This window comes from Dermochelys coriacea, chromosome 1 (assembly GCF_009764565.3).
Source record: "Dermochelys coriacea isolate rDerCor1 chromosome 1, rDerCor1.pri.v4, whole genome shotgun sequence".
NCBI classification, from domain to species: Eukaryota; Metazoa; Chordata; order Testudines; family Dermochelyidae; genus Dermochelys; species Dermochelys coriacea.
The window spans coordinates 348540376-348568084 of NC_050068.2; the positions used below are offsets into that span (position 1 = coordinate 348540376).

Genomic DNA, 27709 nt, shown 5'->3' on the forward strand with positions numbered 1-27709 from the left:
ACAGCCTGTTTTTCTTTAATATTCTAATTCTCCATTTTCTCTTTATATTTCCACTGGATTTGTTTTCTCTCCCTTCCCCTCTTTCTTCAGTCTCTCCTAGGCAGAATGTGAACACAAAAGTGCTCACACAGCCCTTCCTACCCTGCCATGTCCCCGGGGGACTGGAATTGGGACAGACAGATTTGTCTCTCCCAGTAGATTATACACAGGCATTGGTTTTCTGGGCTGGACCTGTGGGGGAGAGTGCAGATGGACGGTGTGGCAGTGCAGGATGTAGCCTTTGTAGTTTAATTGATGCGTGCAGAGTTGATTTCTAGCGGGTGATCTACAGGCAGCTAAATTTTGAATGCAGGAGATTATGGCGTGCTAGTAGGGGTGTTGGAGGGAATACCCATTTGATTTGGGTGTGCCTGGGTTTGCAATGGGTGGAACGGCCAGGAGCAGCTGAAGGAAAGGAAGGCAGAGTTGAGTTTACAAGTATCAGGGAAATGCAGGAGATGGGGCCAGCTGGGTCTGCAATGGGATGAATTTGCAGGGAGCAGTCACAAGGGATCACTTGGATGAGAGCTTTGAAAGGGAAAGAGATGGAGGCGCTGCAGAGAGTAGCCAAAGGAGATGGAGCGAGACTTGCAGTTGAAATGAGAGGTGACTGCTGGGTGCAGCCATATAGTATTAGTGGGTGATGTAGGTTTGCAATGTGGGGGACACAGGGAGCAGCTCCCACAGTGTTAAAAGGGGAGGGAGGTTGCAATGGGGGGGAGCGGCCCCGAGGAAAGGGGAGTTTGCCATGGGGGGAGCAGCAAGGGGCAACCCCGGGGAGGCGGGTTTGTAATCAGGGGAGCGGCCCCAGGGAGGGAGGGTTGCAGTGGAGGGAGAGGCAGGGAACAGCCCTGGGAAGGGGGTTTAGCAGTGGGGGAAGTGGTAGGGGGCAACGCCGAGGGGGGGTGCAGTGGGGGGAGCGGCAGGGAGCAGCCCCAGCGGGGGGTTGGAATGAGGGGAGCGGCAGAGGACAGTCCCGAGGAAGGGGGTTTGCAATGGAGGCGGCAGCCCTGGAGAGGGCGGGTTGCAGTGGAGGGAGCGGCAGAGGACGGCCCCGGAGAGGGGGGTTTGCCGTGGGGGGAACGGCAAGGGGAAGCCCCGGGGAGGCGGGTTTGCAATCGGGGCAGCAGCCCCAGGGAAGGGGGGTTGCATGCGGGGAGTGGCAGGGGAGCCCCCGGGAGGGGGGTTTGCAATGGCGGGGGGAGGGTTGCAGTGGGGGGAGGGACAGGGAGCAGACCCGGGGAAGGGGTGGGGGGGGGGTTTGCAGTGGGGGCCGCAGGGAGACGAGCCGGGGACCGAGGCCCGCCGCGCGAGCCGCTCGTGGAGGGGGCGGGGTCCCCGGAGCGCAGGGCGCCCTCGGCGACTCGGCTGCGGCGCGAGACAGCGGGCGCGCGCCGGCCCCCCGCGGCACAATGCGGCCGGCGGCGGCGGCGTCCCGCGTTGCCAGGTTACCTTTGATCGCTGTCCGCGCGTGCCGGGCCCCACCTCCCGCTCCGCCAGCAAGGGAACGCGTGATTGGTTCGCGGCCCGGCGGCCGGCCAATGGGCGGGCGGGTTGTTGGAGGGGGGGGGCTCGCTCGAGGCGGAGGGGGCGGTGCTGGGGGCTGGTGTCACCGCTCAGCTGCCAGTTTGAAAAAATGTCGGGAAGGAGGCGCATCGGGGACCCGGCGGTGAGAGAGCGGAGCGGGGGGGCCGCGTCGGGGATCCCTGGGAGGGGGCTGGCCCGGCCCGGCCCGGCCCCGCCCCGCCCCGCCCCGCCCCGCGGGTAGTGCTGGACCCGATCCTGAAGGGGCGAGAGAAGCGAATCCCAGGGGGCGGGGGGTCCAAGGGGCCGTGCTGCGTGATCGGGGGGGGGACAATCCCTGAGACCTGGGGGCTGGTCCTGGGATTGGTGCTGGATGATCCTGGAGGGGGTGAGAAATGAAGCCCCTGGCAGGGGGAGCTCAGGTCAAGGGGGTGAGGCTGGATGATCCCGGGAGAGGGGCTAGAGGTGGAAGCAGGTTCAGGCAGGAATCCCACGGGTCCCTAGAGGAGCTGGGAGAGGCTTCTGGGGGGAGGAAGGTGGACGTTGCCAGCAGACGGGTGGGGGGGGGGGAGCGTTGGAGGGAGAATCCCCTGGGGGGGGGCCCTTTGCTGTGGCCTCTTTGTATGGGTGAGGGGGAGAAATTATACTGTGGGGAGATCCTGAAATGGAAGTTGAGAGGTTAAAGGGTTTTCCTTCTCTTACCCCAGAACAAGGGGCCTTGAGGTGTTGCACCATCAAACAGGCTTGCTGACTGAGGTACAGAGGCCATTTAAAATGAGTTCAGGCTTTCTCTGGCTATAGTTTATCTGTAAGGGATGTGGTGGCCCAGCTCTGTGTCCCCCCCATACACATTTTTTTTCTCCAGCTGTTTAGGGCTTTTCTAGAGAGACTCGTTGAAGCAGTCTCACTAAAGGGCTTGCAGCACCTGCAGCCAATAGATGGCTACGTAGTCAAGGCCTGTCTTTTTTCCACCCCTAAACAGTGTTTGACCAAAAGAATTCCACAGAATCCTAAATATCAACACATAAAATCTCGCCTTGACACAGGTAAGTGAAAATATCACCTTGTGTAAGAATCAGCTAATCAGATGTCAAATTATACCCAAGTACGTTATGTTACACCTCTAACTCCCTGTGTTCAGCCAACTATTTAAAATTTGCACTGAAATAACTTCAAATTTTTGGTCATAATTGGAGCCTCTCAACTGACTGTTGATGTCAGACCCCAGATGTAACAGTGCTCAGTAAAATTCATGGCCCTGACTTTTCTAGTGTATCCTTTTTATAGATGCTATTGTTTTACCCATGATTTGAAATTAAAGCTAGTATTTTAAAGGCCCCTGTTAGATTTCCCCCTTCCATTTCCCCATCCTTTTCCTTGCTAACACAGAATTATATTTTGTGTGTTTCATGTGACTTGTCTGATGATTTTTTAAATGTCTTAAGTGATGCTTCCACCACTTTCCCTTGTAAATTATGCCACCAGTTAATAGGTACCTGTTAATTTTTTTCCTGATTATACAACCTAAACTTTTGCTCCTTCATTTTCATTCCACTACAACTAGTTATGTCCCGTTGGACCATCCTAAGTTATTTTCTTGCCTTGTTTTTTCACCATTTGAATACTTGTAGATATATCGTGTTACCCTCTCCTCTATCTTAGCTGTCATTTAATAGGTTATACCTATTGTGTGATGGTTCTTTACAACTCTTGAATTGTAGTCTTAACGCTAGTGTACATATGTAGTCTAGTTCAAACAGGCTTTATTTTGGGGAAGTTCTGTGTATGGCATGTGTTAGAAGTTGCAGGTCAGACTAGATGACAGTCGTCCCTTCTAAAGTAAATGCACAACTGGGGGAGCAGGATCAGGTGGGATGAGTTCCCATGTGACTTACTATAGAAGTTATCATCATATATAATCTTTAGCTGTTTATGTCCTCAAACTGCTCTCCAAACACTGATCATCATCAACTCTCCCTTTGTGGTAGGTGAGCAAATATTCCCATTTTATGTTTGGGGGAAACTGAGGCACAGAGCAGTTAAGTCACTTGCCCAAGATGTCTCAGTGAATCGGAAGCAGAGCTGGGACTAAACCTAGATCTCTTGATTCCTGGTCTTGTGTTTCAGCTTTTCATTTTCCTCTTCATAAGAACATAAAAATGGCCATACTGGGTCAGACCAATAGTCCATCTAGTCCAGTATCTTGTTTTCCAACAATGGCAAATGCCAGATGCATCAAAGGGAATGAAGAGAACAGGGCAGTCACAAAGTGAGCCATTCCCTGTCATCCAGTCCCAGCATCTGGCATTCAGAGGCCTAGGGACACCCAGAACATGGGGTTGCATTCCTGACCATCTTGGCTAATAGCCATTGATGGAACTATCCTCCTTCTCTGGATTCTTAAGAATCTAACCTTGGTCCTTTTATCTTTTCCCATTATGAAATGTCATTGGACTCTGATTCTAGGACAGATACTCCCGAATGCATCTCCCTCAAATGAGTATAATATGCTAGAAATTATTAAAGCATCACAATGTAAGAAACAAAACAAAAGGCAGGTAAATAATTAACTAAATGCTAGGCTAAGGGGATGGGTCTTCAATTTCTCCAGATTTTCCTGTGTTAAAAGGACCCAAATTTCACACAGTCATTTCTTGACCACACAATATTTCTAATTAACAAATGCGTCAAAGACTGAACTCTTTGACTTGTATGAGTGCCCTTTTTATCTACCTTTTCAACCCATCTCAGACCTTTGTTTTTGGAGCAAATCTAAAAATCTAACCTCATCTCCCAATTCTTTTCCTCCATCACCTCATCTCTATTGTCTCAAGTCCCACATCAGAACTTTCAGGATACTTCCAGAATTAGTTTTCTTCTTGAGCCTGTTGTCACCTGAATGCCTATTTGTATCTTAATTGGTTTCAGAGTAGCAACTGTGTTAGTCTGTATTCGCAAAAAAGAAAAGGAGTACTTGTGGCACCTTAGAGACTAACAAATTTATTTAAGCATAAGCTTGAAGTGAGCTGTAGCTCACGAAAGCTTATGCTCAAATAAATTTGTTAGTCTCTAAGGTGCCACAAGTACTCCTTTTGTATCTTAATTGTTTTCTTATGTTAACTGTTGCAAATGCCCTGTTAATAGTCTTCCTTTCACTCCTCTAAGGGATCTAGAATGCAGAAGCCAAGTTAACGCTGGAAACAGGACTATATTGCTTAACCTTCAGTGTCTCCCTGTCCATCTCAGGATATGTCTACACTATAAATGCTAAGCGCTGCTGTAGCACTGTAGTATAGGTGCTCTCTACAGCAAAGGAAGGAGTTCTTCTGTCACTGTAGTAAATCCACCTCTCTGAGAGGCAATTGCTAGGTCGATGGAAGAATTCTTCCATTGACCTAGCAATTCCTACTCCATGGCTTTGGTTGGCTTAATTACATTGCACAAGGCATGACATTTTTCACAGGCCTGAGCAATGTGGTTAAGTCAACCTAACTTTGTAGTGTAGACCAGCCCTCAGGTTATGGCTCTGTCTAAGCTATAGATGCTACAGTGACACAGCTATGGCACTGCAGCTGTGCTGCTGTAGAACTGTAGTGTAGACACTTCTGCTATGGCGATGGAAATGGTTTTCCATTGCTATAGTTAATCCACCCCTGCAAGAGGCAGTTGCTGTCTTCCATTGACCTAGTGGTGTCTACGCTCAAGCTTAGGTCAACTTAACTATGTCTCTTGGGGGGGTGTGGTGTGTGAATTTTTCACACCCCAAGCAATGTACATGGTTCGACCTACTTTTCAGGTGGAGACCAGACCTTTGAATGAAATTAAAAAATGTTCTCCTGGTAGAGATCAGACTTGCTCCATCTGACATAGTATAAACTGTGACTGTATCCGAGGAGCTCCAGACACTTAAGATATTTATTATAAACTATGTAGGTTATGGTAGTGCTTAACACACCTTGAATACTGAACAAACACATAGAGAGACAGAGTTCCTGCCATAGGCACCGACTTCAGCTCCTGCCGATGAGTGCTCAACCCCCTTCTGCCCCCGGCCCTGCCCCAACTCCACCCCTGCCCCACTCCCATTCCAACCCCTTCCCCAAAGTCCCCACCCCAACTCCACCCCCTCCCTGCCCCATTCCAACTCCTTACCCAAATCCCCGCCCCGGCCCCACCTCTTCCCCACCTCCTCCCTGAACGCGCCACGTTCTCGCTTCTTTCCCCCTCCCCCGGGAGCGGCCAAACAGTGGCCAAATGGAGGCGGGGGAGGAGGTGGGGCGGGAAGGGAGGGGAGCTTGGCTGCCGGTGGGTGCAGAGCACCCACTAATTTTTCCCTGTGGGTGCTCCAGGCCCAGAGCACCCACGGAGTCAGCACCTATGGTTCCTGCCCAAGAAACCGTAGAATCTAAATTAAGACATGAAACATCTAAATTTCAGTCCCTCTGTGAGGTAGGGGTAAGTAGCACTGGGGAAAATTCTGATTCATTAATTGGTGTAAATCAAGAGTAACTCTGGAAGTCAAGGAAGTTACTCTGCATTTACACTGGGGTAACAGAGCAGAATCTTTCCCAGTAATACTTACCCCTATGTCAGAGTTAATGAGAGAGAAAACGACTTAGAAGTAGTGGTCAGAGCCAGGAATAGAACCCCGAAGTTGTGACTGCAGGTCCCCTCCTCGAATCACATTGTAGATGTCCCAGATAACATCCTTTGTAACGATCACGTCTCCATTCTGCAAAGCAGTGCCAAAACCACATGTGCTTTTAATTGGCAGGGGAATTCTGGGTGGAACCAGTAGTCTGCAGACAAGCCCGGTCAGCACTTCTAAGCGTGCTGCTGTTTTGGTTGGCAGACTGTGGATGCCTTTGAATCACTTTACTGCAAATTCTGCTAATAAATTAAGTGGAATGCTCGCTGGCTTACTGCATAGCACTTAAACACATCCTTTAAAAATAAGGTTTTTCGAAACAATTTGAGTTCCTGCTAGCCACTGAGCCTCCCAAAGACCACCTCCTCCCAAGTATTTACAGGCTTGGACCTACTGAGCACTGCCCATTCCATGTATGCTTGCCTGCGTCTGTTCAGACCGTTTTTTGTCTGACCTGGCTGTTCAGCTAGACCCCTCATCATGAGAGATGTTTATTAAGAGGAGAAACTCCTTCCTTGTTCCTTTTTGGTATTGGGTGGACTCATCATGGTAATGGGGGAGCTGGTGCAAGCGTTGCTTCTCCCAGAGTTGCTAGGCTGCTAGAATCCAGTCTTCTTCCTTTATAAGCGTTTAAGCATTCATGTTATGAAAACTCTTATTATAAAAACAATCTGTTACAAAGTGCTTGTTCTCTGTTGTAGGAAACAGCCTGACCAAATACATTGAGAAATTGGAAGAGATCAAGAGAAGTGAGTAATGTATGCGGAGTGGAGGTTAACTCAAGGGGTTTGTTGAAAGGTGCACAGTGAATCCTGGTCCCTTCATTGTGGAAACGAGTGGTGTAATCTGCTCTTGGGACCTGTGCCCAAATCCCATTAACTAAAAATAGGTGCTATAAGCATTCAGAGGGCGTGGTGCAGAGATAGTGTACCAAAATCTCTTTTGGATATCTATCCTGTTTCTGCATCTAGCACCTTTAATTTCCCAGTGTGATTACCAAAAGCCTTTACAGTTGGGCTTTTAAATAAAGCACCAGAGCAGAGAGTTCTGGGAGCTCATCCAGAAACAGTAAGATGCCTGGGGCACATTGCATTACTGAGGACAAATGAGGATAGACTGTGGGAGGGAGGGACCAAGCACAAAGAATTCTGCAGGTGGAAAAGACGAGTTCAGGACTGGCTTGGTGATGAGGGATCTTAGTAGTCTAGTACTGTTCCTATGGTGCTGTAGACAACTGTCTACATTTATTCCTAAAGCCACCCTGGTCAGGCTTAGAAGGACAGGTGTTATTTATGCCCAAACTACTGTTTTTAGGTTGTATGTTGGCTTGTTCTCGCGTCTCCCAAAATCTTGGAAATTGTCTTTTCTTCTTCTTCCTCAAACCATAACAATTCCTTCTCTCTTCTTCCTTGCCTGCCCTTGCTTTTCTGGATTATCTGTACACCATGGCCACTAGAAGATGACCTCGCACACACTTGGACAGGTCTGCCAATGACCTTCTATCCTACGGGGGGCCAGCCTGTGGCTCCGGAGCCGCATGTGGCTCTTCAGAGGTTAATGTGCGGCTCCTTACCTAGGCACTGATTCCAGGGCTGGAGCTATAGATGCTAACTTTCCAATGTGCTGGGGGGTGCTCACTGCTCAACCCCCTGCTCTACTCCAAGCCATGCCCCCGCTTCACTCCTTCCTGCAAGGCCCCTGCCCCTTCCCCTGAGCCTGCCATGCCCTGCTCCTCCCCCCCATAGCCTCCTGTGCACGTGAAACAACTGATTGCAGTGGACAGGGGTGGGGAGAGGGAGGCGCTGATTGTTGGGAGCTGCTGGCAGCCAGGAGGCGCTGGGGAGCTGATGAGGGGCTGCTGACATATTACTGTGGCTCTTTGGCAATGTACATTGGTAAATTCTGGCTCCTTCTCAGGCTGGCCACCCCTGTTCTATCCAGTAAAGGCAATGTTAGGTTTGATAGACAAACTGTTCCACAGGAGTGGTAGGAGGCAATTGTATTAACCATAGTGAACCTAAGCTGATTGTAAATGGCATAACTAAAATACCTACCTCTACAGGAGCTATCTGTAATCTCTTTAGAGTTAAATGGCTTTTGTTTCTACTTCAGCTGGTTGTGTGCTTGAACCTGAGGCCTTGATTCTGATATAGTTAGACTTTTAACAGGACACTTTGTTAAGAAGTAAATGAGCTGTGTTCATCCCTGTGTAAACCCACTGAAGTCAGTGGAGTTATTATGGGGTGAATTTGCCCCAGCATTTCTTAACTCTGTAGATTTTGAAGCTGATGAAACCCTAACTACTCCTCACCACTTAGTGTCTTTCTGTTGCATTTCACTTAGTTTGGCCAGTGAAACTAGGCTAGTCACTGTCACTTTCTATTTCTAGTCAGTTTTGCTTTCTTGTTCTCAATCTCCAGCACTGCTATTAATGCATGGGAAGGCAGGAAAATTATTTAAATCCAAATAACCCTGCTTTTATTGAGAGGTGAAGAAAAAAGTCACAAAACGCAAAGATCATTAGGATTTTGTATGCCCATTTTCAGGGTTTTTAAAAACTATTTTATGCTGTCCCTTTAACACTATAAAGTTCAGATTACAAGGGAGATCACACATCTGAAATACAAAAGTTTTGATTGCTGAGTTGGTAAAAAAAATGTTCTTTCACTTTTTGCTCCCTCTTCTTTGTTTTTAGTTGTGAGTCTCTTGGTAAAACGAAAAAGAAAATTATCTTGTTTCACGCTATCTTTTGTTGATCAATTGACTAAGATTTCAGTATGTAAAAAGCAGTGGCAGTCCAGTGGTATCTGTACCACAAATCTTGTTGTGTTGCTGTCTTCAGTTTTAAACTCTGCTGTGAATCTAATTTCCTTTTGTGCTGAAGACGTGTTGTTTAAACCCCAGCTCTAGAGTACAGTAGAGGTTTTCTCATCACATTTCTGCTGAATGGGCATCTTGTGTTCCTGGGCAATTTAGAAACTTTTTCCCCCTTGATTTCTCATGGATAGATGACACCAGTTGGACACAACATCAGATGCCTAGTACAGTCAATTCTCTGTCTCTTGTGTAACTTGAGAGAGTCAGACTCAATACTGTAAACCTGCTGGAAAATCAAAACTGATAAGATAGCTGAAACTCTGATTTTAGTCCTTTGAAGCAGAGACTTGAGAGAAGCTGCTGCAAGATCTGATCCATTCTTAAATATATATTGCTTCGCTCATTGCTGAAGCCCAGGGAAACAAGGCTTTGTAAATATTCAGCAGGACAGTTACAGTTTAATACCAGATCCTTGATTCATAATGTCAGAAAATCGAAATGGATCTTCTGAGTCAGAGCCAGGTACGTAATGTTGATATTGCAATCAGAAGCAGCATTTTCCTGAGCTTTCTGCCGTTCAGTGCAAGTCTCCAACAAATTATTTGATATGATTTGTTCCATTTCAGATACAGATTTGATAAAAGTGATAGTCCTCTGAGCTCATACAAACTGCTAGGGGGTAGAATGAAGTCGTAAAGATTCGCAAAAAGAAAAGGAGTACTTGTGGCACCTTAGAGACTAACAAATTTATTAGAGCATAAGCTTTCGTGAGCTACAGCTCACTTCATCGGATGCATCCGATGAAGTGAGCTGTAGCTCACGAAAGCTTATGCTCTAATAAATTTGTTAGTCTCTAAGGTGCCACAAGTACTCCTTTTCTTTTTGCGAATACAGACTAACACGGCTGCTACTCTGAAACTGTAAAGATTTGTGACAGCTTCTTTTTTTGTAAATAAACCTGGTTTGTAGAAGATTAAACACCATCCAGTAGTTGCAATATTTAATTATTGTATTAGTCATTATGATTCAAAAAATAAGGATCCATTGACTTTTATACATAAGTCTTCAAAACCTTTTTCTTAAACTATAATTGGGCTTTATCTTCACTTCTTTCATCCAGACAACTGAACTGAGGGAGGGATCATCTCCGAGCCATGGCTGGGGATCTCAGCCTTGGGAGACAAATTACATTGACTTTAGGGGGTTTGAGTTTTGTTGCATCAGGCAAGAGAAGCAAAAGCTGTTCAGAAGAAAGATGTTTCCATTAGTTGTGAGTCATGTTGGTGTTTAGGACACTGGCTAATAAGAATGGAGGTGCAGGAGGTGGCTTAATGGTCTAAGCATAAGGCTTGAAACATCTAGTCTTGCTGGAACCACAAGGGTCACCCCAGTCTTTCATATGTCCAAGGTAGCTCATTTCACAGGATTTATCTTATGTGCAGATTTTTCATATGAAACTTTATAACCAAGGTTTTGAAGGCACGTTAATGGATCCCATGGTCACCTTTGTAAGAGGGTTTCAAGATTTTACACCTGTATTTTTTTTTTCTGCTCTACTTTGGCACAGACCAGTATGGGGCACTTAGGACCTAGTAATTACTCTCTATGTTTTAACAGATCTCGTGTAGGGCAGGATGCTGAATTTGTGGACTCTTCCTGCTCTAGGGCAGTGGAAATGGTTCCGCCAAATTTCCCCCAGGAAGTGTGTGTCTGAGAGTAAGCAAATAGCGAGGCTAGAGAATGTTTCAAATTATGTATGCAAAAGCTGGTGGGGATGCTCATGGGGTCTGTTTTATGTGACGGTCAGGCTGAAAAGTGCCCTGGAGACTGAAGGGCAATTATAGGCACTGGCAATGCAAAACTTCTCCCTACTCCCACTCCATATGTAGCCAAGACCTATGGATAGTGAGGGGAGTTCAGTCTCCATGGCCCACAGTCTCCCAAGTCTTCTCAACCGAGAGAATGTCAGCAAGAGAACTGATTAGTACTAATTCTGTTGGTGATCTTGTGGTGTCTGCTGGGATCTGGATTGAGACCCAGCAAATTCCTTTACATAAATCATGGAATAGTCAACAGATGGTAGCAATGTTAAGTCCCTAGCAGCCTGGATTTGATAAAGGGTCTGCATTCCATTATCAGTCCCCAGCTGGAGTGAGATTTCTGGGACATGTTCTTAAAATTATTAACATCCTTCTGACGATGATTCCCTGACCTGTGACTTCAGTGGGGAAGAAGTAAAGGAATGGAGGAATGATTGGCCCTATTTTGGTTTTCTTAAAGGGCTACAGCCCATAGAGTGTGGATGAGGGAAGGAAACACGGGGCTTTGAGTGTTTTAAAAAGTTGTGCGCATAATAATCTTTTGTAACAGTTGCAGACCCTAGAGACGGTAAAGCCGTATTAGGACATCTGGTGCATCCCCCCTGCCAGTGCAGGGTTGTTCCTTACTGGACAGTCTCCAGTGCTCTGTCCTGTCTAGTTTTAAATGCCCCAAGGAAGGAGGCTTCTACAGCTTTGCTTGGGAGACTTTCACATCCTAACAGATTCACATCAAGAAGTTTTTCCTGATATTCATCTTACATTTTCCTTTCTTACCTTTACCCCACTACTCCTTCTGTATCACACTAAAGAATTTCTCCCCTCCTTTCTGTGGAGTCTTCTCTGTCCACTGTTATATTGCCCCTCTTAGTCATCTCTTAGCCAGATGATCTATATTTAGCTTTGTTAATCTTTTTTCGTAGGCCAATCCCTCCGATCACTTTTGTGGCTGTTTGAGAGCCTGCCTCATCCTTACATACAATTAGTCTGATATCTTTCTGGTAACAAGGGTTCCAACCCTGAATGCAGTATCCATGTCAGAACTGTGTAATGTTCACTTGTCTGTACTCTAGTGTCTCGTGAGAATCGCACTCCTCTGTAGATTGTCATACTGACATAACCAGTGGGGTCCCAGATTTGACTTTTATTGAAAATAAAGTAGGAAAACCTGAAGCATTTTCACCAATCAATTATAGTATGCAAATTATGACTTGTACACAGCAGTTTCTTAAACTTAGACCCAACCCCTAGCTCAGAATGCTTGTCATCTAACTCTGCTATAAACAACGCATGAGATAAAAATGTAGGTCGTAGGGACATTGTCTGTGGCTCAAGAGGCTTTGCAGCAGCAATGGGTTTGAACCGAACAGCAGGGGAGATTAGCTCACCAAAGTTAAGGGGAGCTTGTGGGGAAGGAGTCTGGACCGGTGCAGTGTCCTTTCTTCTCAGACCTGCCATAAGAATGCTGAATTTGTGAACTCTTCCTGCTCTGGGGTAGTGGAAATAGCTCAACCAAACATCCCTCAAGAAATGCGTATTTAGAATAAGTAGGACAGGATCTGTCCGAGGTGTAAATTCTTTTGGACCTTCAGGTTTGTTCTGACCTTCCCATTAGTTACAGTAGCCTGTATCACCCAGAAATTTTAGTCTCTTTATAGGTTTGGTTGTGTGCTAATGGCTCTCACTAATTCTCATCCTTTTGATGCATTGAATGGATGTGGGAAAATACATACTCTTTCTTTCTGTTAAAGATTACAGATACAAAAAAGATGAGCTATTCAAGAGGCTGAAAGTGACTACTTTTGCCCAGCTGGTACGTATGACTATTTCCCAGCTGGCTTCTGAAAATTGCCTGCTTGTGATGAGGTTCCTGTTAGCCCCACTCTTATATTGTGACTAATGTTATTTTTGTTGCACTTGAAGCTTTTTCTGGAGGACAGGCTGTTGCCATTGTTCCCCTGTACACACTTGTGTTTTATATCAAGTAAATCACTTAGGCCATAACTTTTAGAGGTACTGAGCACCCTTCGCTGCAACTGAAGTCAATGGAAACTCTGAGTTGTCAGCACTTATATGGAGCTTCCGAATTAGTGAATGCTTTAGAACACTCAGTTCTGCCCATCTGTAAAATGGATTTGTAATAATAATGCACCCTTCGTAAGGTGCTTAGAGATTGCCTAATGAATGGGGCTGTAAGTGGTTTAAACAAAGTAGTCACCGCATGTAGTGCCCAGTTGAAATCATAACTCTAAAAGACTGGAGGGTTGTTATGTTTAGAGGTTTTTGTGTGTTTCTTTGTGGAAAAATGCAACATACCAATGAAGTAAAATATTAAAAAATGAAACAAAGCATAATCAGAAAGTACAGAAGCCAGAGCACATGGGCCAAGGTAACTAGTAAAAACCTGAAAGGGAAGACTCCTTCCCCTCCCCTTCCTAAAATAGAACATAAATTTGCTTTGGTAGAGGCCCCCTCCTTCAATCCTTATATAGGATTAGTTCCACTGCCTTCAATAGGATTACATGTATGAGTGAGGCATGTAGGGTTGGCCCCTAATTTATGAATGCATTATATTATATTAAATAAGGCTTCTTGCACGATTGCAGATTAATGCTACAAGTCTTTTTCGCTAAGCTAGTGAAGGCTCTGCAATGTGTAGATCACAACTTAGAGGTAATGTTCTATAAATGTCAGAACCCGCTATGATTTTTAAGGGATATGTCTATGGACTATCTGGGGTCTCTTCATTCTGAAGCTGAGTGGCTTTTTGTTTTAATTTAAGATGTGAGACCTCTGTGTGACGTGGGGGCATGGAGTCACATTTGCAACCTTGGCCCAACGGAGGGGATGTCCTCACTCCATGTGTTCTGGTGCGCAGAATGCTCTGATTATTTGAAAAGCCAGTGCTGCTGCCCCTGCTCCAACAAAACACTTGAACCAGGTTTATTATTGTTTCCTACAGGTCATCCAAGTTGCTTCTCTATCTGATGAAACATTAGAAGTGTCAGCTGAGGAGATCCAGAAGCTGGAAGGTAATGATTTTATTGTAGGGATGATGAGACGCACTGGATTGCAGTGTTTGAACTTGAGCTGTGTCCTCTGATTCTGGAGTTCAGTGTCTTAGAAAACATCATGTTTGCAAACTCACTTGACAACTTGCTGAATTTTGTCTAATTGGAGCGAAAAATAGTTTTAGTATGCAGCCGTTTTGCCGTGGGCTATGAGCTCATTAAGCTAAGCAGATTTGGATCTGATCAGTTCTTGGATAGGAAACTTCCGACTATGGCACTCTTGGGAGTAGTGTTGATGGCCCGGTACATGGCCCTTTTATTACTGAAGCAGGTATTGTTTTTTGGATAATAATTAGAACTGAGGTCCTAAGCCATTAATGATCACATGGCCACTTTTAGAAAGATTGGGGTGCTGGCCCTACTATTGTGATCATAATCTCTGGTACAGAATGTGTTTGGCTGATTTTCCTGGTAGTTTCTATTGGATATGTGCTTCTTTACACACTTCCTTTCAAGCTTCTTTTAAAAAAAACAAAAAAACCCCCAGAGCATACCCCTAACCTCCTGTTCTCCTGTCTAGTGTTGCAGGTTGCCATAGGGGGCAGCATTTCAGTAGTGGGAGAAGGATCCTTATATCTAGTAGAAATGGGCCTGACTTACAAAATCAAGGTCTAGATGCAAAATTCTCCCAGTGTTCTGAGATGTCTGGCTCCTGGCTTTGATTTGGCCCATTACAGAGATGAAGTACTAATGGTAAAATTTAGAAACATGTCCAAACTTCCCGCACGTTCAGCCATGCTGAGATATGGAGTTTGGTTCAGGACCAGTGCTTAGATTTTGTTTGTTTTTTTAATGACTCTTTGGGATCCTTTGAGAGAGAGCACGGTGTCTTAAATGTAAGAGATTAATAACAAACACCAAATCCTGTAGCACTCGCGCTTCCAAGAATGGAATTTGGTCTTTGAGTTTACAAATATGTGAGTCATTCATCCACAAGCAACTTACTTTTCCATTACCTTTTTGCCCTTTTAGATGGTGATACTGTTATTTCAGAGACTGATGCTGAGCTCACAGCTGGGACTAACGGGAAAGGAAGCCCCACAGAGAAGCCAGCCAGTCCAGTCCTGTTCATAAACAACACGGGAGCAGGGGAATCGTATCGGTCTACTCTGCAAAGGTACCTGATAGCAATGCACAAAGAACGGCTTTCCTCTCCCACCTACTATATTCCTCCTATTTCCCCACCAGCTGTGGTACGCTCCACCTGTCCCTTCCAAATGTCTCGTATAAGAAGTCTCAGTTTTTCTAGTACTGTAGGTGGCTGCTTTCATGGACTTGTCATCAATTAACAGCTAATTCCAGTGAGATCTCAAGTGACTCAGACACCATCTTTTGTCAGAAGCATTTGTTTGCAAATAATTCATTGTTGCATTTCTAGTCATTGCAAAACATTCCCAGTAGCATGTTAGGTTTGGAGTTAGAAATCCTAACGCCACAGACTTGGGGTTGCAGTGGGAGGCAGAGTTTTTCAGGTTTGAATCCTGGCCTGGATGGTAGGGACTGGAAGCTGTTACCATCCTGCAGCTGTCCAGTGACCGACCTGAAATGAGATCGTGTGACTCAGTCCAAATCCTGTTGTTCAAGAATCTGCATTACGAACTGCCACCACCAAACTGAAACTAATGTGTCCTTGTTGATGGTCTTAATGGAAGTGCTAGTGATTGGATCATGGAAATTGAGCTCTCGTCTTTTCTAGATATGGTCCCTTCCAGGTCTGAGGCATATTAGAAAGAAGTAGGGGGGAATCTTGTACCACCACTACCCATAGTCTGTCTGGGTTAATGGAGGATTTGATCTCCAAGGCTGTCAGGCTGGTACCTTGTGTATCTTGGCTATCAATCAACCTATCTTGAATAGGACCCAGTGGTATGATCACCATGTAGATGTTCACTCTTAAGCATCTCGCCTCCAGCTTGGTGATGGCGTGCACAATCTGTGCAGCATGCTGCTTGCAGAGAATAGGCAAATAATTTACTGTGAATGAACTACCAAAATCTCCATTTTGGTAACCTACTGAAATACTAGAACTTTTAACCACTCTCCCCTTAGCAAATGATGCAGCACGCTCTTTCAGAAAACCTTCTCTGAAAGGGGCCTTGCTGTGTTTCAGAGGTACTGAGTATTCCCAGACCAGCCACCAAGACTGAGAGTGCAGAACCTTTGAAAATAAATATCCTAGATTTTTAAGAAGGAATCATAAGGAAAAATCAGAAAATCTGATCTCTAGCTGTTCACTTGACTCCTTAAGTTTATTAATGAATTTTGAAGAAAGGTGGCAATAGCCTTTTCAATAGTCTTATGTGATAACTTGTTGTGTTAGGTTGTGAATGGATCAGAAAGAAACTGAAAAGTGTCCTGATCTTAATACAGAGGAACAGAAGTGCTTACAGAAGGAGAACTTGCATCAAAATCTGCTTTCTTTCCTTTTGTAGTGTGATCAGTGGTGTAGGTGAGCTAGACATAGGCAAAAACCTGCGGAAGAAACCTGATGCTAATGCTAAAGACACTAACGCTAAAGACCAGCCTTACCCCGACTGCCCGTTCCTGCTGCTTGACGTACGAGATCGAGATGCGTATGACCAATGTCATATTGTTGGAGGTAAGGGAGGAAATCACTGCAGGATTCTCTGAACCTCGATCAGTGTCAGCTGCTTGCATAATACGTTCAACACTTCTTGCCCCAAAGATGGGCCTCAATGAATGCAGCAGGATTACCCTGCAAAATGAAAATCGAGACAGCCTCAATGTCTGTGATTAAAAAGCAAAATAAACCAACGTAAGCAGAAAAGGAAACTGGCGGGGTGGGGTGTGAGGGGGGGATGATGAATGGACTCCTTAGCTTGAGAGATCCCAAAGACATTGTCTCCACTATTTCTCCCAAGCAGCCACTCTTATAGCCTCTCCTCCTCCCTTCCCAAAGCACCTGGGCAGGAGAAGGGAGGAGCTGAGTTGAAATTAATCCTATCTTCACTGCAAACCAGGCCTCTGTACTCTGACAGGTCCTAATCAGGTCACTTAATCTAGGCTATTTGGTAGGTGTTCATTCCCTAACCCCTTTTTCTTCTGTATCTGCAGCTTATTCTTATCCTATCGCAACTCTGTCTAGAACCATGAATCCTTATACGAATAGCATTCTGGAATACGTATCCTTTTTAAAGCGTGGGTGCGCTAGAGAGTCAATGTTTTGGCAAAGAAACTCCATGACTTCTGCATTGACTGAACACGGAGCCAACTCCTGCTCCCATTACATTCAAAAGGAGTTTATCTGGGACTTCAAGAGGGGACATGATAGGGTCCTCCCATCCTGACGGTGATTTACCTGATGTTAGGATTCTGAGTTACAGCTGTAAGATGCAGGTACTAAGCACCTGTCATTTGCAAAGTCCATTGACTACAGTGGGAGCTGTGTGCGTGCTGCAGCTCTCAGGATTAGACCATTTTGTGCTGATGTGTGGGCCAAGACTTGAACAGCTTGGATGGCTACCCAGTGCTGATGTTGAGGTGCCACACTCTTTGGCTGATGCATTAAATGTTGCTCCATTTGCTTCCCCACAGCAGGGGTTAACCTTTCTCTGGAGAGTTTAAGATTAAGTGGGCAATATCTCAGGCTATTGACTTCCATGCCCACAGGGAGAAGGGATGGCTGTGTGTAGACCTCACTCCTTACTGCCACCTTCTGTGTTTCTACATTAAGCAGCAGAAGGGTGATGGCACAGGTCAGATTGGCAGAGGATTTTCCCCTTCCTCTGCAGGATGGGGTATGGGTCAGTTGCTAGGATCATCTGGGTATCTCTCACTAAATCAATTGCACCTCGGTCCCTCCTGTTCGCTGCCTGTGGCACACAATGGGTTAGTCTCCTGAGGGATGTAATACTTTTGGTCTAACTCTGGTGGTTGGTCTGAGTGTGGCAGAGGCTGGATGATGTCAGTGGCCTGGGTTAGACAGGAGGTCAGACTGGGTGATCTGGTGGTCCTTTCTGGCCTTAAATTCTATGGGCTTGTTTACACCTGAAATGCTACAGTGTAGACGCTGCCTATGCCAACAGGAGGGGTTCTCCCATTGGCACAGGTAATCCTGCTCCCCAAGAGCCGGTATCTGGGCTTCTGTCAACCTAACGCTGTTTACACCAGGGGTTAGGTTGGCTTAACTACGTTGCGTGGGGGTGTGGATTTTTCACACCCCCTGAGTGGCGTAACTATTTAGTGTAGACCAGGCCTATGACTCTAGGATTACTCTCAGGGCTTGAGCCCCAGCATGAGAAAGTGATTTTTGCCTTTCCTTGACTAAGAGTCCCGTCCACTTGCAAAACTAGACTTAATGGGGGTGGGGGAAGCATTCTAGCTTGGTAATAGACAGGAGGTTGGGAGTTAAAGCCCAAACCTTTTGGCTGCCTTCAGATCATAGAATCATAGATGATTAGGGTTGGAAGAGACCTCAGGAGGTCATCTAGTCCAATCCCCTGCACAAAGCAGGACCAACCCCAGCTAAATCACCCCAGTCAGGGTTTTGTCAAGCCGGGCCTTAAAAACTTCTAATAATGGAGATTCCACCACCTCCCTAGGTAACCCATTCCAGTGCTTCACTACCCTCCTAGTGAAATAGTGTTTCCTAATATCCAGCCTACACCTCCCCCACTGCAACCCGAGACCATTGCTCCTTGTTCTGTCATCTGCCACCACTGAGAACAGCTGAGCTCCATCCTCTTTGGAAACCCCCTTCAGGTAGCTGAAGGCTGCTATCAAAACCCCCCTCACTCTTCTCTTCTGCAGACTAAATAAGCCCAGTTCCCTCAGCCTCTCCTTGTAAGTCATGTGCCCCAGCCTCCTGATCATTTTCATTGCCTCTGCTGGACTCTCTCCAATTTGTCCACAGCCTTTCTGTAGTGGGGAGCCCCAAACTGGACGCAATACTCCTATGTGGCCTCACCAGTGCTGAATAAAGAGGAATAATCATTTCCCTCAATCTGCTGGCAATGCTCCTACTAATGCAGCCCAGTATGCCATTAGCCTTCTTGGCAACAAGGGCACACTGCTGACTCATCTCCAGCCTCTCGTCCACTGTAATCGCCAGGCTAATCTTGTCAACTTGTCTCTGCCACTTACGTAGCATCAAGAAGATGACATCAGACATCCAACTCATGTTAAATTTAATAAAAAATATACAGGATCTTTAACATCTCTGTCTATCAGAAAAATGCACATGGGAAGATTATCATCCTGTATGATGATGATGAGAGACTCGCCAGCCAGGCTGCCACTACCATGTGTGAGAGAGGCTTTGAGAACGTATTCATGTTATCTGGAGGTGAGGGGGATTTCCTTTTGCATCATAAATTTGTGGACTTGGCTTAAAATTGAGAGCTGGGGGCGAGGCTTGCCTGAATTAAATGATGAGATATGGGGCTAGAGCTAAATTCACAGCTCTGCCAGTGTGTTCCAGTCCTGGCCATCAAAGCCATGGCTATTCCAGTCTTGGGCCTCTCTTAGCCAGAGACTGCCATCAATTTGGCTCAGCTTTGGCAAGTATCTACTCGGCTTTGTCTGCATTGAGATTTTAAGGAATTCTCTCACCCGCTGGGAGTTCTAGACTGCAATGTTTATACCCCTGTGACATCGAACCCTGCTCAGACCAGGACAACAGGACGTGGGATCTTTTAAAAAAAAAAAAAAAAAAAAGCTGCTATCTGGTCTATACCAAATGCTTTTGTAGGGCTGGTGGAAGAATGCCCTGCACATACTGCTGCTCCTGCCATTGCTAGCACCACTGGAGAGGCACTTGTGCTAAAGTAACAGTGGGAATAATCTCTGATGTCCTTGGTGTAAACAAGGGTTGGGGGGGATAATATATAGTCATGCAACTTGTTTTCACTTGCTCTTAAATAGGTCATTCTTTAACCCAAGTCACCAGTGGTGAAAGGGTGGTGTCAAATCCATCCCACCGCTGAGGGCCCACTTTGATTCCACGATTTATGGTGTCAGCACCATGTAAATAGCTTTTACCAAGAACAGCCTGAGACACCTAGCCTCTGTGTGTTCTAAACAAATCGAAAAAGCCCATCACTTCAGGACCTAGGAATCCTGGCAGAGGTTGGCTCTCTTAGCTTCATTAACATCCCTTATATCAGTACCCTCCTGAAGAGCATGTATGATAAGATGGCGGGGGGGGGGGCGGCACTTAGACTTTTAGTTTCCTTTTCATGCTTTGCATCATACATGTTTATTCCCTAAATATGCTGCAGTCTCCAAAGCCCTTTTGAAAACCTGCATCTTGTAGCTGCTTCATGAGACTTGCTGCTCCCAAGAGCAAATTCTAGGAGCTAATCCTGGAATGTGCTGAACCTTCAACTTCCACTGAAACCTGTGGCAGTCGAGGGAGTTCAGTACCTCTTGGAATATGACTCGAAATGCTCCAGCAGTTGAGAAGAGTGACCTCTACATAGCTGTCTCCTGAGCCTTACCCCATAGTTCCAGAGTAGTACTATCAGTAGCTGTCCTTCTGTCACTTCTGATCAGGAGATGAAAGTTAAGTTGAGTTTTGACCAATCACTGCAAATAACTGGCCATCACTAACCATATGATCTGTATTGTCTCCAGGCCTGAAGGTCCTTGCCCAGAAAGTCCCTGAAGGACTGGTCACTGGCTCATTCCCAACGTCTTGCCAGGTGGCAACCTACACTGGATCTGCCCGGAAAAGGGCCACCCCAAGAGGGACACCCGCACGTGCTGAGAATAAATGGAGATTTACTGCAGAAGATTTACAAAAGATAGAATACTACCTGGAAGAGGAGCAGATCCCCTCAGATACTGCCAGTAAGACTCCTTGACAAACAGTGGAACTGCCCCTGAAGTCCTTATGCCTGCAAAACTCCCATAGACTTCCCCTGAGCTGGCTACAGCACCATTTTATACCAGCTCTCTGGGGAAAGGAAGTGCTTTTTCATACTGACCAGGGACTGTAGGCTGGAACTTGTGCCATGCTGATCCCATTGTGGACAGGGGCTTTTCTTGTGTGTATTTATAAAGCACTAAAACACTCACTGAAGACAATGGAAGCTTTGCCTGAGTAAGGACTTCAGGATTTGTCCCATAGACTATTCAAAATAATCCAGGGGCCAGGCGATTGGCCAGCACGTGCCACACTGCATAGTACCTGTGAGCCCTTATGACAATTTCCTGGTTTTCCCAGTTCATCCAGCCTTTCACTAAAACACTGCTGTATCACTTCTCCAGCTACTTGCTGCACTAGTGAAAGGTCTATGTGGGTGTAGGTCCATCACAGGGCTGCTGGGGGCAGCAGATCAGCAGGGTGTATATCTTTCAGATTGCTGTCTGTGCTCTGCAAGGAGCATCCCCAGCCCACTCCGGAGTGTCAGAGAGGATTAAACCTTCCAAACGACAGACTGAGTGCAGTGATGAGGGGACACCGTGCAGGATTTAGGGGCCCCAGAATGATGTGGGAGGGTTTGCTGGGGAAAGGTGATGAGTCAGGCACAGACTGTGTGGGTGGTAACAAGCATAGCCATGGCAGTCATGCCCCACCATCCGCCAGGTCCACCTCAGACCCTCTGTGCAGAATTTTTTTCATCCCTTCCCCCTCCCAAGTGCAGGTGTAACATTGACAGACCCCGGTCGGCGGTGGGCGGGATTGAACCTGGGACCTCTGGAGTCTAGTGCATGAGCCTCTACCACATAAGCTAAAAGTCAACTGGCTGTTAGCTAATGCTGTAAAGCAGACTCGTTAATCTCTCTCTAAGTGGTCTCTGTGCCACTAGATGGGACAGAACACCACACCCAGAAGGTGTGTGGGTTACACAGGCAGGCTGCCTCGCCTTAATGCTGGCATTGGGCAGTCTTGGGGCTGTAGTGTGGTGTGATAGGTTCAGCTCTCTCAGTGCTGGGCCTGCATATTCCACACAGCCTGCCTCTCAGGGTATGTCTACACGGCAATTAAAAACACGCAGCTGTCCTGTGCCAGCTGACTCGGGCCGTGGCTCGAAGGGCTGCTTAACTGCAGTGTAGAAGTTCGGGCTAGGAGCTCTCCCTCCCGCTTCTCAGGGTCCTAGAGTCTGGGCTCTAGCTGAGCCCGAACTTCTCCACTGCAGTTAAACAGCCCCACGAGCCCAAGTCAGCTGGCGTCTAATTGCAGTGTAGACGTTCCCTCTGTGGCAGGTCGCTAGCTCCTGAGGGAGCGTGAAAGGTGTGTTTGGTACCTGGGCTGTATCTCTGCCTATCTGGACACAGTTAAAAATGACAGGGCAGGTTGTATCTGTACCCCAGTCTCTCACATCAGCCCTGACCCGGCTATCAGCAAAGGAAAACAAAACCCTTCTGTCTGATTGTCTGTTCAGCACAAAATCACGTGGGTTTCTGTTCTTCTTCCACAGGCCGTCTCAGCCGTGCTTCCTCAGGCCGAGAGTCCAAGGCGATGGCTGTACGGAGCAGCCAGAACCTCCCCACCGCCAGCCCGGCTGGCTCCCTCGCCACCCGCTCCTTCAGCAGCAGCAGCCTCCAGAACAAGCCCTGGAAGTAACGACTGTCTCTTTCCATTGAATAAACGAATGTCCTGGTTCTGGGAACCCCTGATCAGTACATCCCGTTTGTCGTTTTAGAAAGTTGCAAAGAGGAAAAATAAATCAATGATCTAACAATGGCAAGAGGGGTGGGGTGTGGCAGGCTGACATTCAGTAGAAGAAGTCAAGGTATCCCTTTCCAAGACTGATCTAAAGGGATAATGTTGTTTTATGAAAATGAACTTTTCCCCGAAGTCTCTGACCCACAGAAGTGGGTCCATGAAATTTGTAACTTTAAAAAATACCAGTGGAATCTGTGTTCTTAGAAAATATTCCCCCTGGGGTCTGGGATCTTAGTAATGCAGCACTGTGCTAGCACATGAGACCCTGAAAGGTGGATAGACTAGCCACTGTCTGTAAACAAAAGTCTTGGTGTCGAGCTGAAATACAGAAATGGAGCAAACGAATAGCACAACTAGTGACAAGTGAGCGAGATACCAAAAACACCTTTTTTAACCGTCCAAATAGGGGCATTCTTGTAAAGAATGTACAGAATGATGTTTCACCTGACAGTGGCCCTTTATCCACAGTATGTTTACAAAATATTTTTGCTTTTAAAATCTTTCCCCCCTCGTGTCCTGAGTACTCGGTCTTTGTTCTGTGTTCCATGCGGTGGGGTAGTGCTTTGGTTCTGAGCGAAGCGACGTAACAATGTGTTTCTTGTTTTGTGAATAAGATTAGAAGGCAACTTTGGGCATGGTGCTGAGATGGGCTGAGCAAAACTCTGACTGACTTTGCTCACAGAAGGCACTGACTCATCCGGCTTCAGTCTCTCCCAGTGAATTTCTGCTTGCAGAGCCAGGTTGCTGGTGACTGGAGTAGTGAAGAGAACCCCAGAGTGACTCTGGAGGAATGTCCTGGTCCTTTGTGGTATTTTCCTCATGACATTGCAGTGCTGAGTGAACTGATCACACAATGATCTGTCGTAAGATCTCTGTCACAGCCCTGCAATGTCAAGCCTTCCTGTCATTGTTTGGTGACTCCCAGCCGTTCTTCTCAACAGTGTTTTCTGCTTCCATCTTGGTTGCTGGGTGTGAGGGAGAAGAGGGTGTTCCTGGATGCTTGGAAGGATCCTGGCTTCTCCAGCCCATTTGGTCAGTGAGTTGCTTTCTGCTGAGTCGTATGTCGGAGTGGTATGGAGTGCACTAGATGAACAAGGCTCATTCGCTCTACCTGAGACCAGACTCCCACCTGGCATGTGGGTCTCTGAGTAATGCACGCAGCTATTCTGAGCTGCAAGCTGAAGATCACTGGTCTAGACAGTTTGAAGGGCAGAAGTTAATGAGCCTGCTTTCCGATACGATGCATATGGATCACCTTAAAATAAGGTTAAGGGGCAGAACTCAAACTTGCTCTGCTGAGCGCCTCTGGTGGAGCTTGTGGCAGCAGGTCTTGGTCACTAGAGTAGTGAGGGGCTCTACGTCTTAACTGACTAGTGGAGGCGTGAAACTATTGCTGTCTATTGCATGACTGTCTCTCTGCAGCTGCTGTCATAATAACTTCCTTGGCGTTAGCAGGGCTAGAAAAAACTGTCCTCCAGTTGTCCCAATGACATTCCAGCAAGGCTCCCTGGTGGTGGGGGCTGCCCAGAATTTTTGAGGCCATGAATCTGGTGACTTTCTGGGAGCCTGAGGATTTGAATATAATGTGTATCAAAGCTTAAAACGCCTCTTAATCAAACACAAAGGGTCCCAAGCCAGCAGTATTGGCTTATGCTTGCAATGTCCTTGGTGACTGGCTAGAAGTTGTTTGGAGCCCACTAGCAGTAGAAACCTAGTTGATGTGTTATCTTCACCCTACATAGGCTGTGTTTTGGGGACTCAAGGGACAGCCACTTGTGGACCCTGCTTTCTAGTTTTTACCTAGTGTATTGGTTGAATTTAGTCCAACTATTTTATTTTGTCCTTTAAAGCTTGCTGTCCTCAGGTTTCATCTACACCAGAAAAATCAGACTCATAATTCACCATGGATAGTGCTCAGCTGGAATTAGCAATAGGAGAAGTGCAAGTTTACACAGAGTGCTGGCATATTACCCCAGTGCTGCCTCACTCTACTCTGAGCAGGGTGAGTGATCAACACTCTTGCACCCTGTCTACACTTCTGCTTCCATCACTGGAAAATTATGGGGGCTGAGATGTGATTTTGCTGGTAGGTTTAGATGGAGGGGAGAGGGTGTTAGTGGAGTGGGGTCAGCACTCATCTAACAGGGTGGTATTGGCCCTTGACTATGTCAAATATAGGCAGCAGTTAAAGCCATGGAAGTAATTCTTTCAAGGCTCTTAATCTGAATCCTCGTAGAAAGAGTGCTTGCTCGTTTAGGTGACTTTCCAGTGGCCAGGGATTGGTGCTCTAATGCTGATCCTGCTTAGCGCTGTCAGGGGCTGACTGCAATGTGCTGAGTGCTCTCAATTCTCATCAACTTCAGTGGGAACTATGGATGCTCAGAAGCTGCTAGTGACCTTCAAAAGCCAAGCTGAAGAACACACCTCTCTGGTGGCACTGTTCAGGATAAGCCCTACCTTGATCTTGTTCCTCCTCTGTAGCAATCTGCCAATGTATGTGTATCGCCACAGCAGCATGTCTTTAAGTGGTGTAAAGATTGTAAATAGATTCACTTCTCTTTCCTTCCTTAGAGAACCAGTTGGTGGCACTGGAACAGGGCATGTATGGGAAGGCAGCTCCCTGCAAATGGGCATAGACTCACCTTTCTGAGAGACGCTTTGTTGTCCTGTAGCATGCCAAAAATTCCCTGCTTTCGTTTCCGCCTTATAGCACTGACAGACCAATTTTTATTTAGTACGTGCAATCTGGGTGCTGCATATAGGCAAGTGCCACAAAAACTGCTGACAGCCCCGGGGATGCAGGATTTAAGCTGGCCACCTGGACCTGGCTTCCTACAGAGAAGGATGTGACAAGACTCCGGGAGGTGGGCTGTGTGTGTACATGTGGTAGCCCTGAGCAGGAAAGCAGCCTTCTACACACAGCTCCCATGAATACAAACTATTCCCACACTCTGCTGGGATCAAATGTGCAAGGGGGCTATGGATAGGGCCTGCTGAGTGGGACATTAAAAGTGGGTTTCAGATGCCAGCCAACACCTAACCCAGTACATCTTGCTCCAAGCACTTCTGAGACCCTACGCCACATTTGGCATTTTTATACATTTTTTAAATATATATATTTTATATGTAACGAACCCTGATTCCAATTCATAAATTACAGCTCCCCACTTCCCAAGGAAATCCAGGAAGTTCCATTTTATTTAGTCAGAAAGAAAAGGTTTTTTGAGTTTGTACAAATCGTTGACTGTCCAAGGATAGCCTAATACACTGGATTTCTACAGAGTTGATTTCTGTGTGTATCGGACAGTTGGGTTAATCAGATGTGCGGGATTTCAAGACTAGTTGAATTGGGACGGTGAATGTGAGGTACTATCTCTCTCTCTCTCCTTTCTGTCTAGCCATAGGAAGCAATCTGCTCAGTAAGTCTTACAATCATATTAACTGGACTTACCAGAAACCTGATAACATAAGTCAGACTATGTGAGAGGTAAGTAAGGTTTTGTTGGTCTGTTTCTGCATTTATTTATGTTTAACGAACCAGCTAGGCGATGGCGTTTGCCAACTCTGATAGGCTTGTCTTTTATTTACTGATCAGTGATATTGTGAGTCAACTGGAGAGCAAAGTGTGGTTTGGTGGTCTGATCCCAGAATTGGGAGCTGGGGACTCCCAAGTACTCCTTGGGCAAGCCACTTAACTGCTTTCTGCCTCAGTTTTCCTATCTGTAAAAGGGGACTGATAATCCTTCCTTACTTCGCAGAGGTGCTATAAGGCTTTGTTATTTGATGTCTGTTGCAGGCTTTGAAAAGATTTTACTTGATATTAGGAAAGTGTCATAAAAATGTGAAGTATTTTACTAATTTTGAACATCAAGGCTAAAATTGACTCATGCTGGTTTGCATGTTAGCTTGATGGGCTGCATTCATCACTCCCCTCCAGGCGGTAAGAGTCTGACTTTTGCACGCTATCATGAAATAAAAGCTTGAGCTAAATGGCATCTCATACAGAATCCAATCAGCTTTTTGCTTAAGACAATTGACAATAATGTTGTGCCCCTAAAAATTGCTGCATCTGGTCAATGTTGTTGAATGTTTAAAATGTGGGGGGGGGGATAAAGAGAATGTTTGTTAGTTACATGCTTAAAACACTGGGACCAATGCAATTTAAAAATAACACATTTTATGTTTGAATACGAGGTATCTAAAGTATGCAAGCATTCAAAAGGATTGTTACACACATGCACAGAGTAAAATTGGAGGGGAGGGGCGGGATAGAGTGTCTCAGTTGAAATCAAATAGTGATTGTGAAGCAAAGGATTTTTTATTATCCAGCTACAGTACTAGGGTCTGAAATCCTCTGTTGCCCTGGGCTACTAGGAAACTCTTTTCTGCATCAGAGGAAGAGTCTAAGCCAGTCAGGGTTGTTTAAGATCCTCTTAATCCTGTGCATCGAAGGAAGAACTGATGAACATATCTTCTTATCCTCTTATTGTCTTTGAGGGCTCGTATGTTTTGCATCTTAGCTTAACCGTGTCATATGATTAGGCTGGTGCTTTTGTTTTGTTTTGTTTTCGGGGGGAGGAGGATGGCATAGATTTTTATAGAGTCTTCTGGTTTTTAAATTGTTTGATTCAATAAAAAGCAAATGATGCAGGATGGCTGAGTATTGTTTTAATTGACTTTTTTTTTTTTCCTTAAGGGCTAACAGAAAAATCAGTGTGGAGAAATAACTGCAGAGCCAGGGTGTCAAAAAGGGCCTTGGCTGGGGCTTTGCTCCAGCCCCACAGTGTGGCAGGGGAATTGATAGTGGGCATGGGGAGAGGATCGTGCCAGAGACTGTTCTCTGTTTACCATTTAAAAAAAATACAGCATAGGCAAGCTTTGCCCACCCACGTGCCTCAGCCGTAAATTATAGCAACCTCTTTTTATGGGTGAGAGGAGTTAATTCTCTGATCAATATTAGTGAGATGTGGGCTTGCCCATTAAGAACTGAGCCCATCCGGCTTGCACTTAATGACTTTCGGCCTTTGCCAGCCTGCCCTGGCTTTGAACCAGCAGAGTAGAGGATTTAGCCAGTTCTCTGGTCTGTTACAAAGCAGGGCTCCAGTCTTGCTCCCTTGAGGTCCAATGGGACCAAGCTCAGTTCTTTACATGTGTTTAGATG

General features: G+C 46.1%; 1 protein-coding gene across 2 annotated transcripts; it reads left to right on the forward strand.

Annotated features, from left to right (window-relative positions):
* The first annotated feature begins 1352 nt into the window (after nt 1-1352).
* CEP41 (centrosomal protein 41) lies at nt 1353-27201 on the forward strand. 2 transcript variants are annotated; one of them, XM_038387830.2, is made up of 11 exons: nt 1353-1708; nt 2546-2609; nt 6913-6960; nt 12597-12658; nt 13808-13877; nt 14889-15033; nt 16349-16515; nt 16992-17059; nt 19107-19221; nt 20511-20726; nt 22301-27201. In XM_038387830.2, exons 1-11 carry the CDS (start codon nt 1676-1678, stop codon nt 22444-22446), a joined length of 1134 nt encoding a protein of 377 aa, XP_038243758.1. In that variant the 5' UTR covers nt 1353-1675; the 3' UTR covers nt 22447-27201. The 2 variants fall into 2 exon arrangements, with proteins under 2 accessions (XP_038243758.1, XP_038243759.1); XM_038387831.1 differs by lacking the exon at nt 1353-1708 and adding an exon at nt 1919-1951.
* The last annotated feature ends 508 nt before the right edge of the window (nt 27202-27709 follow it).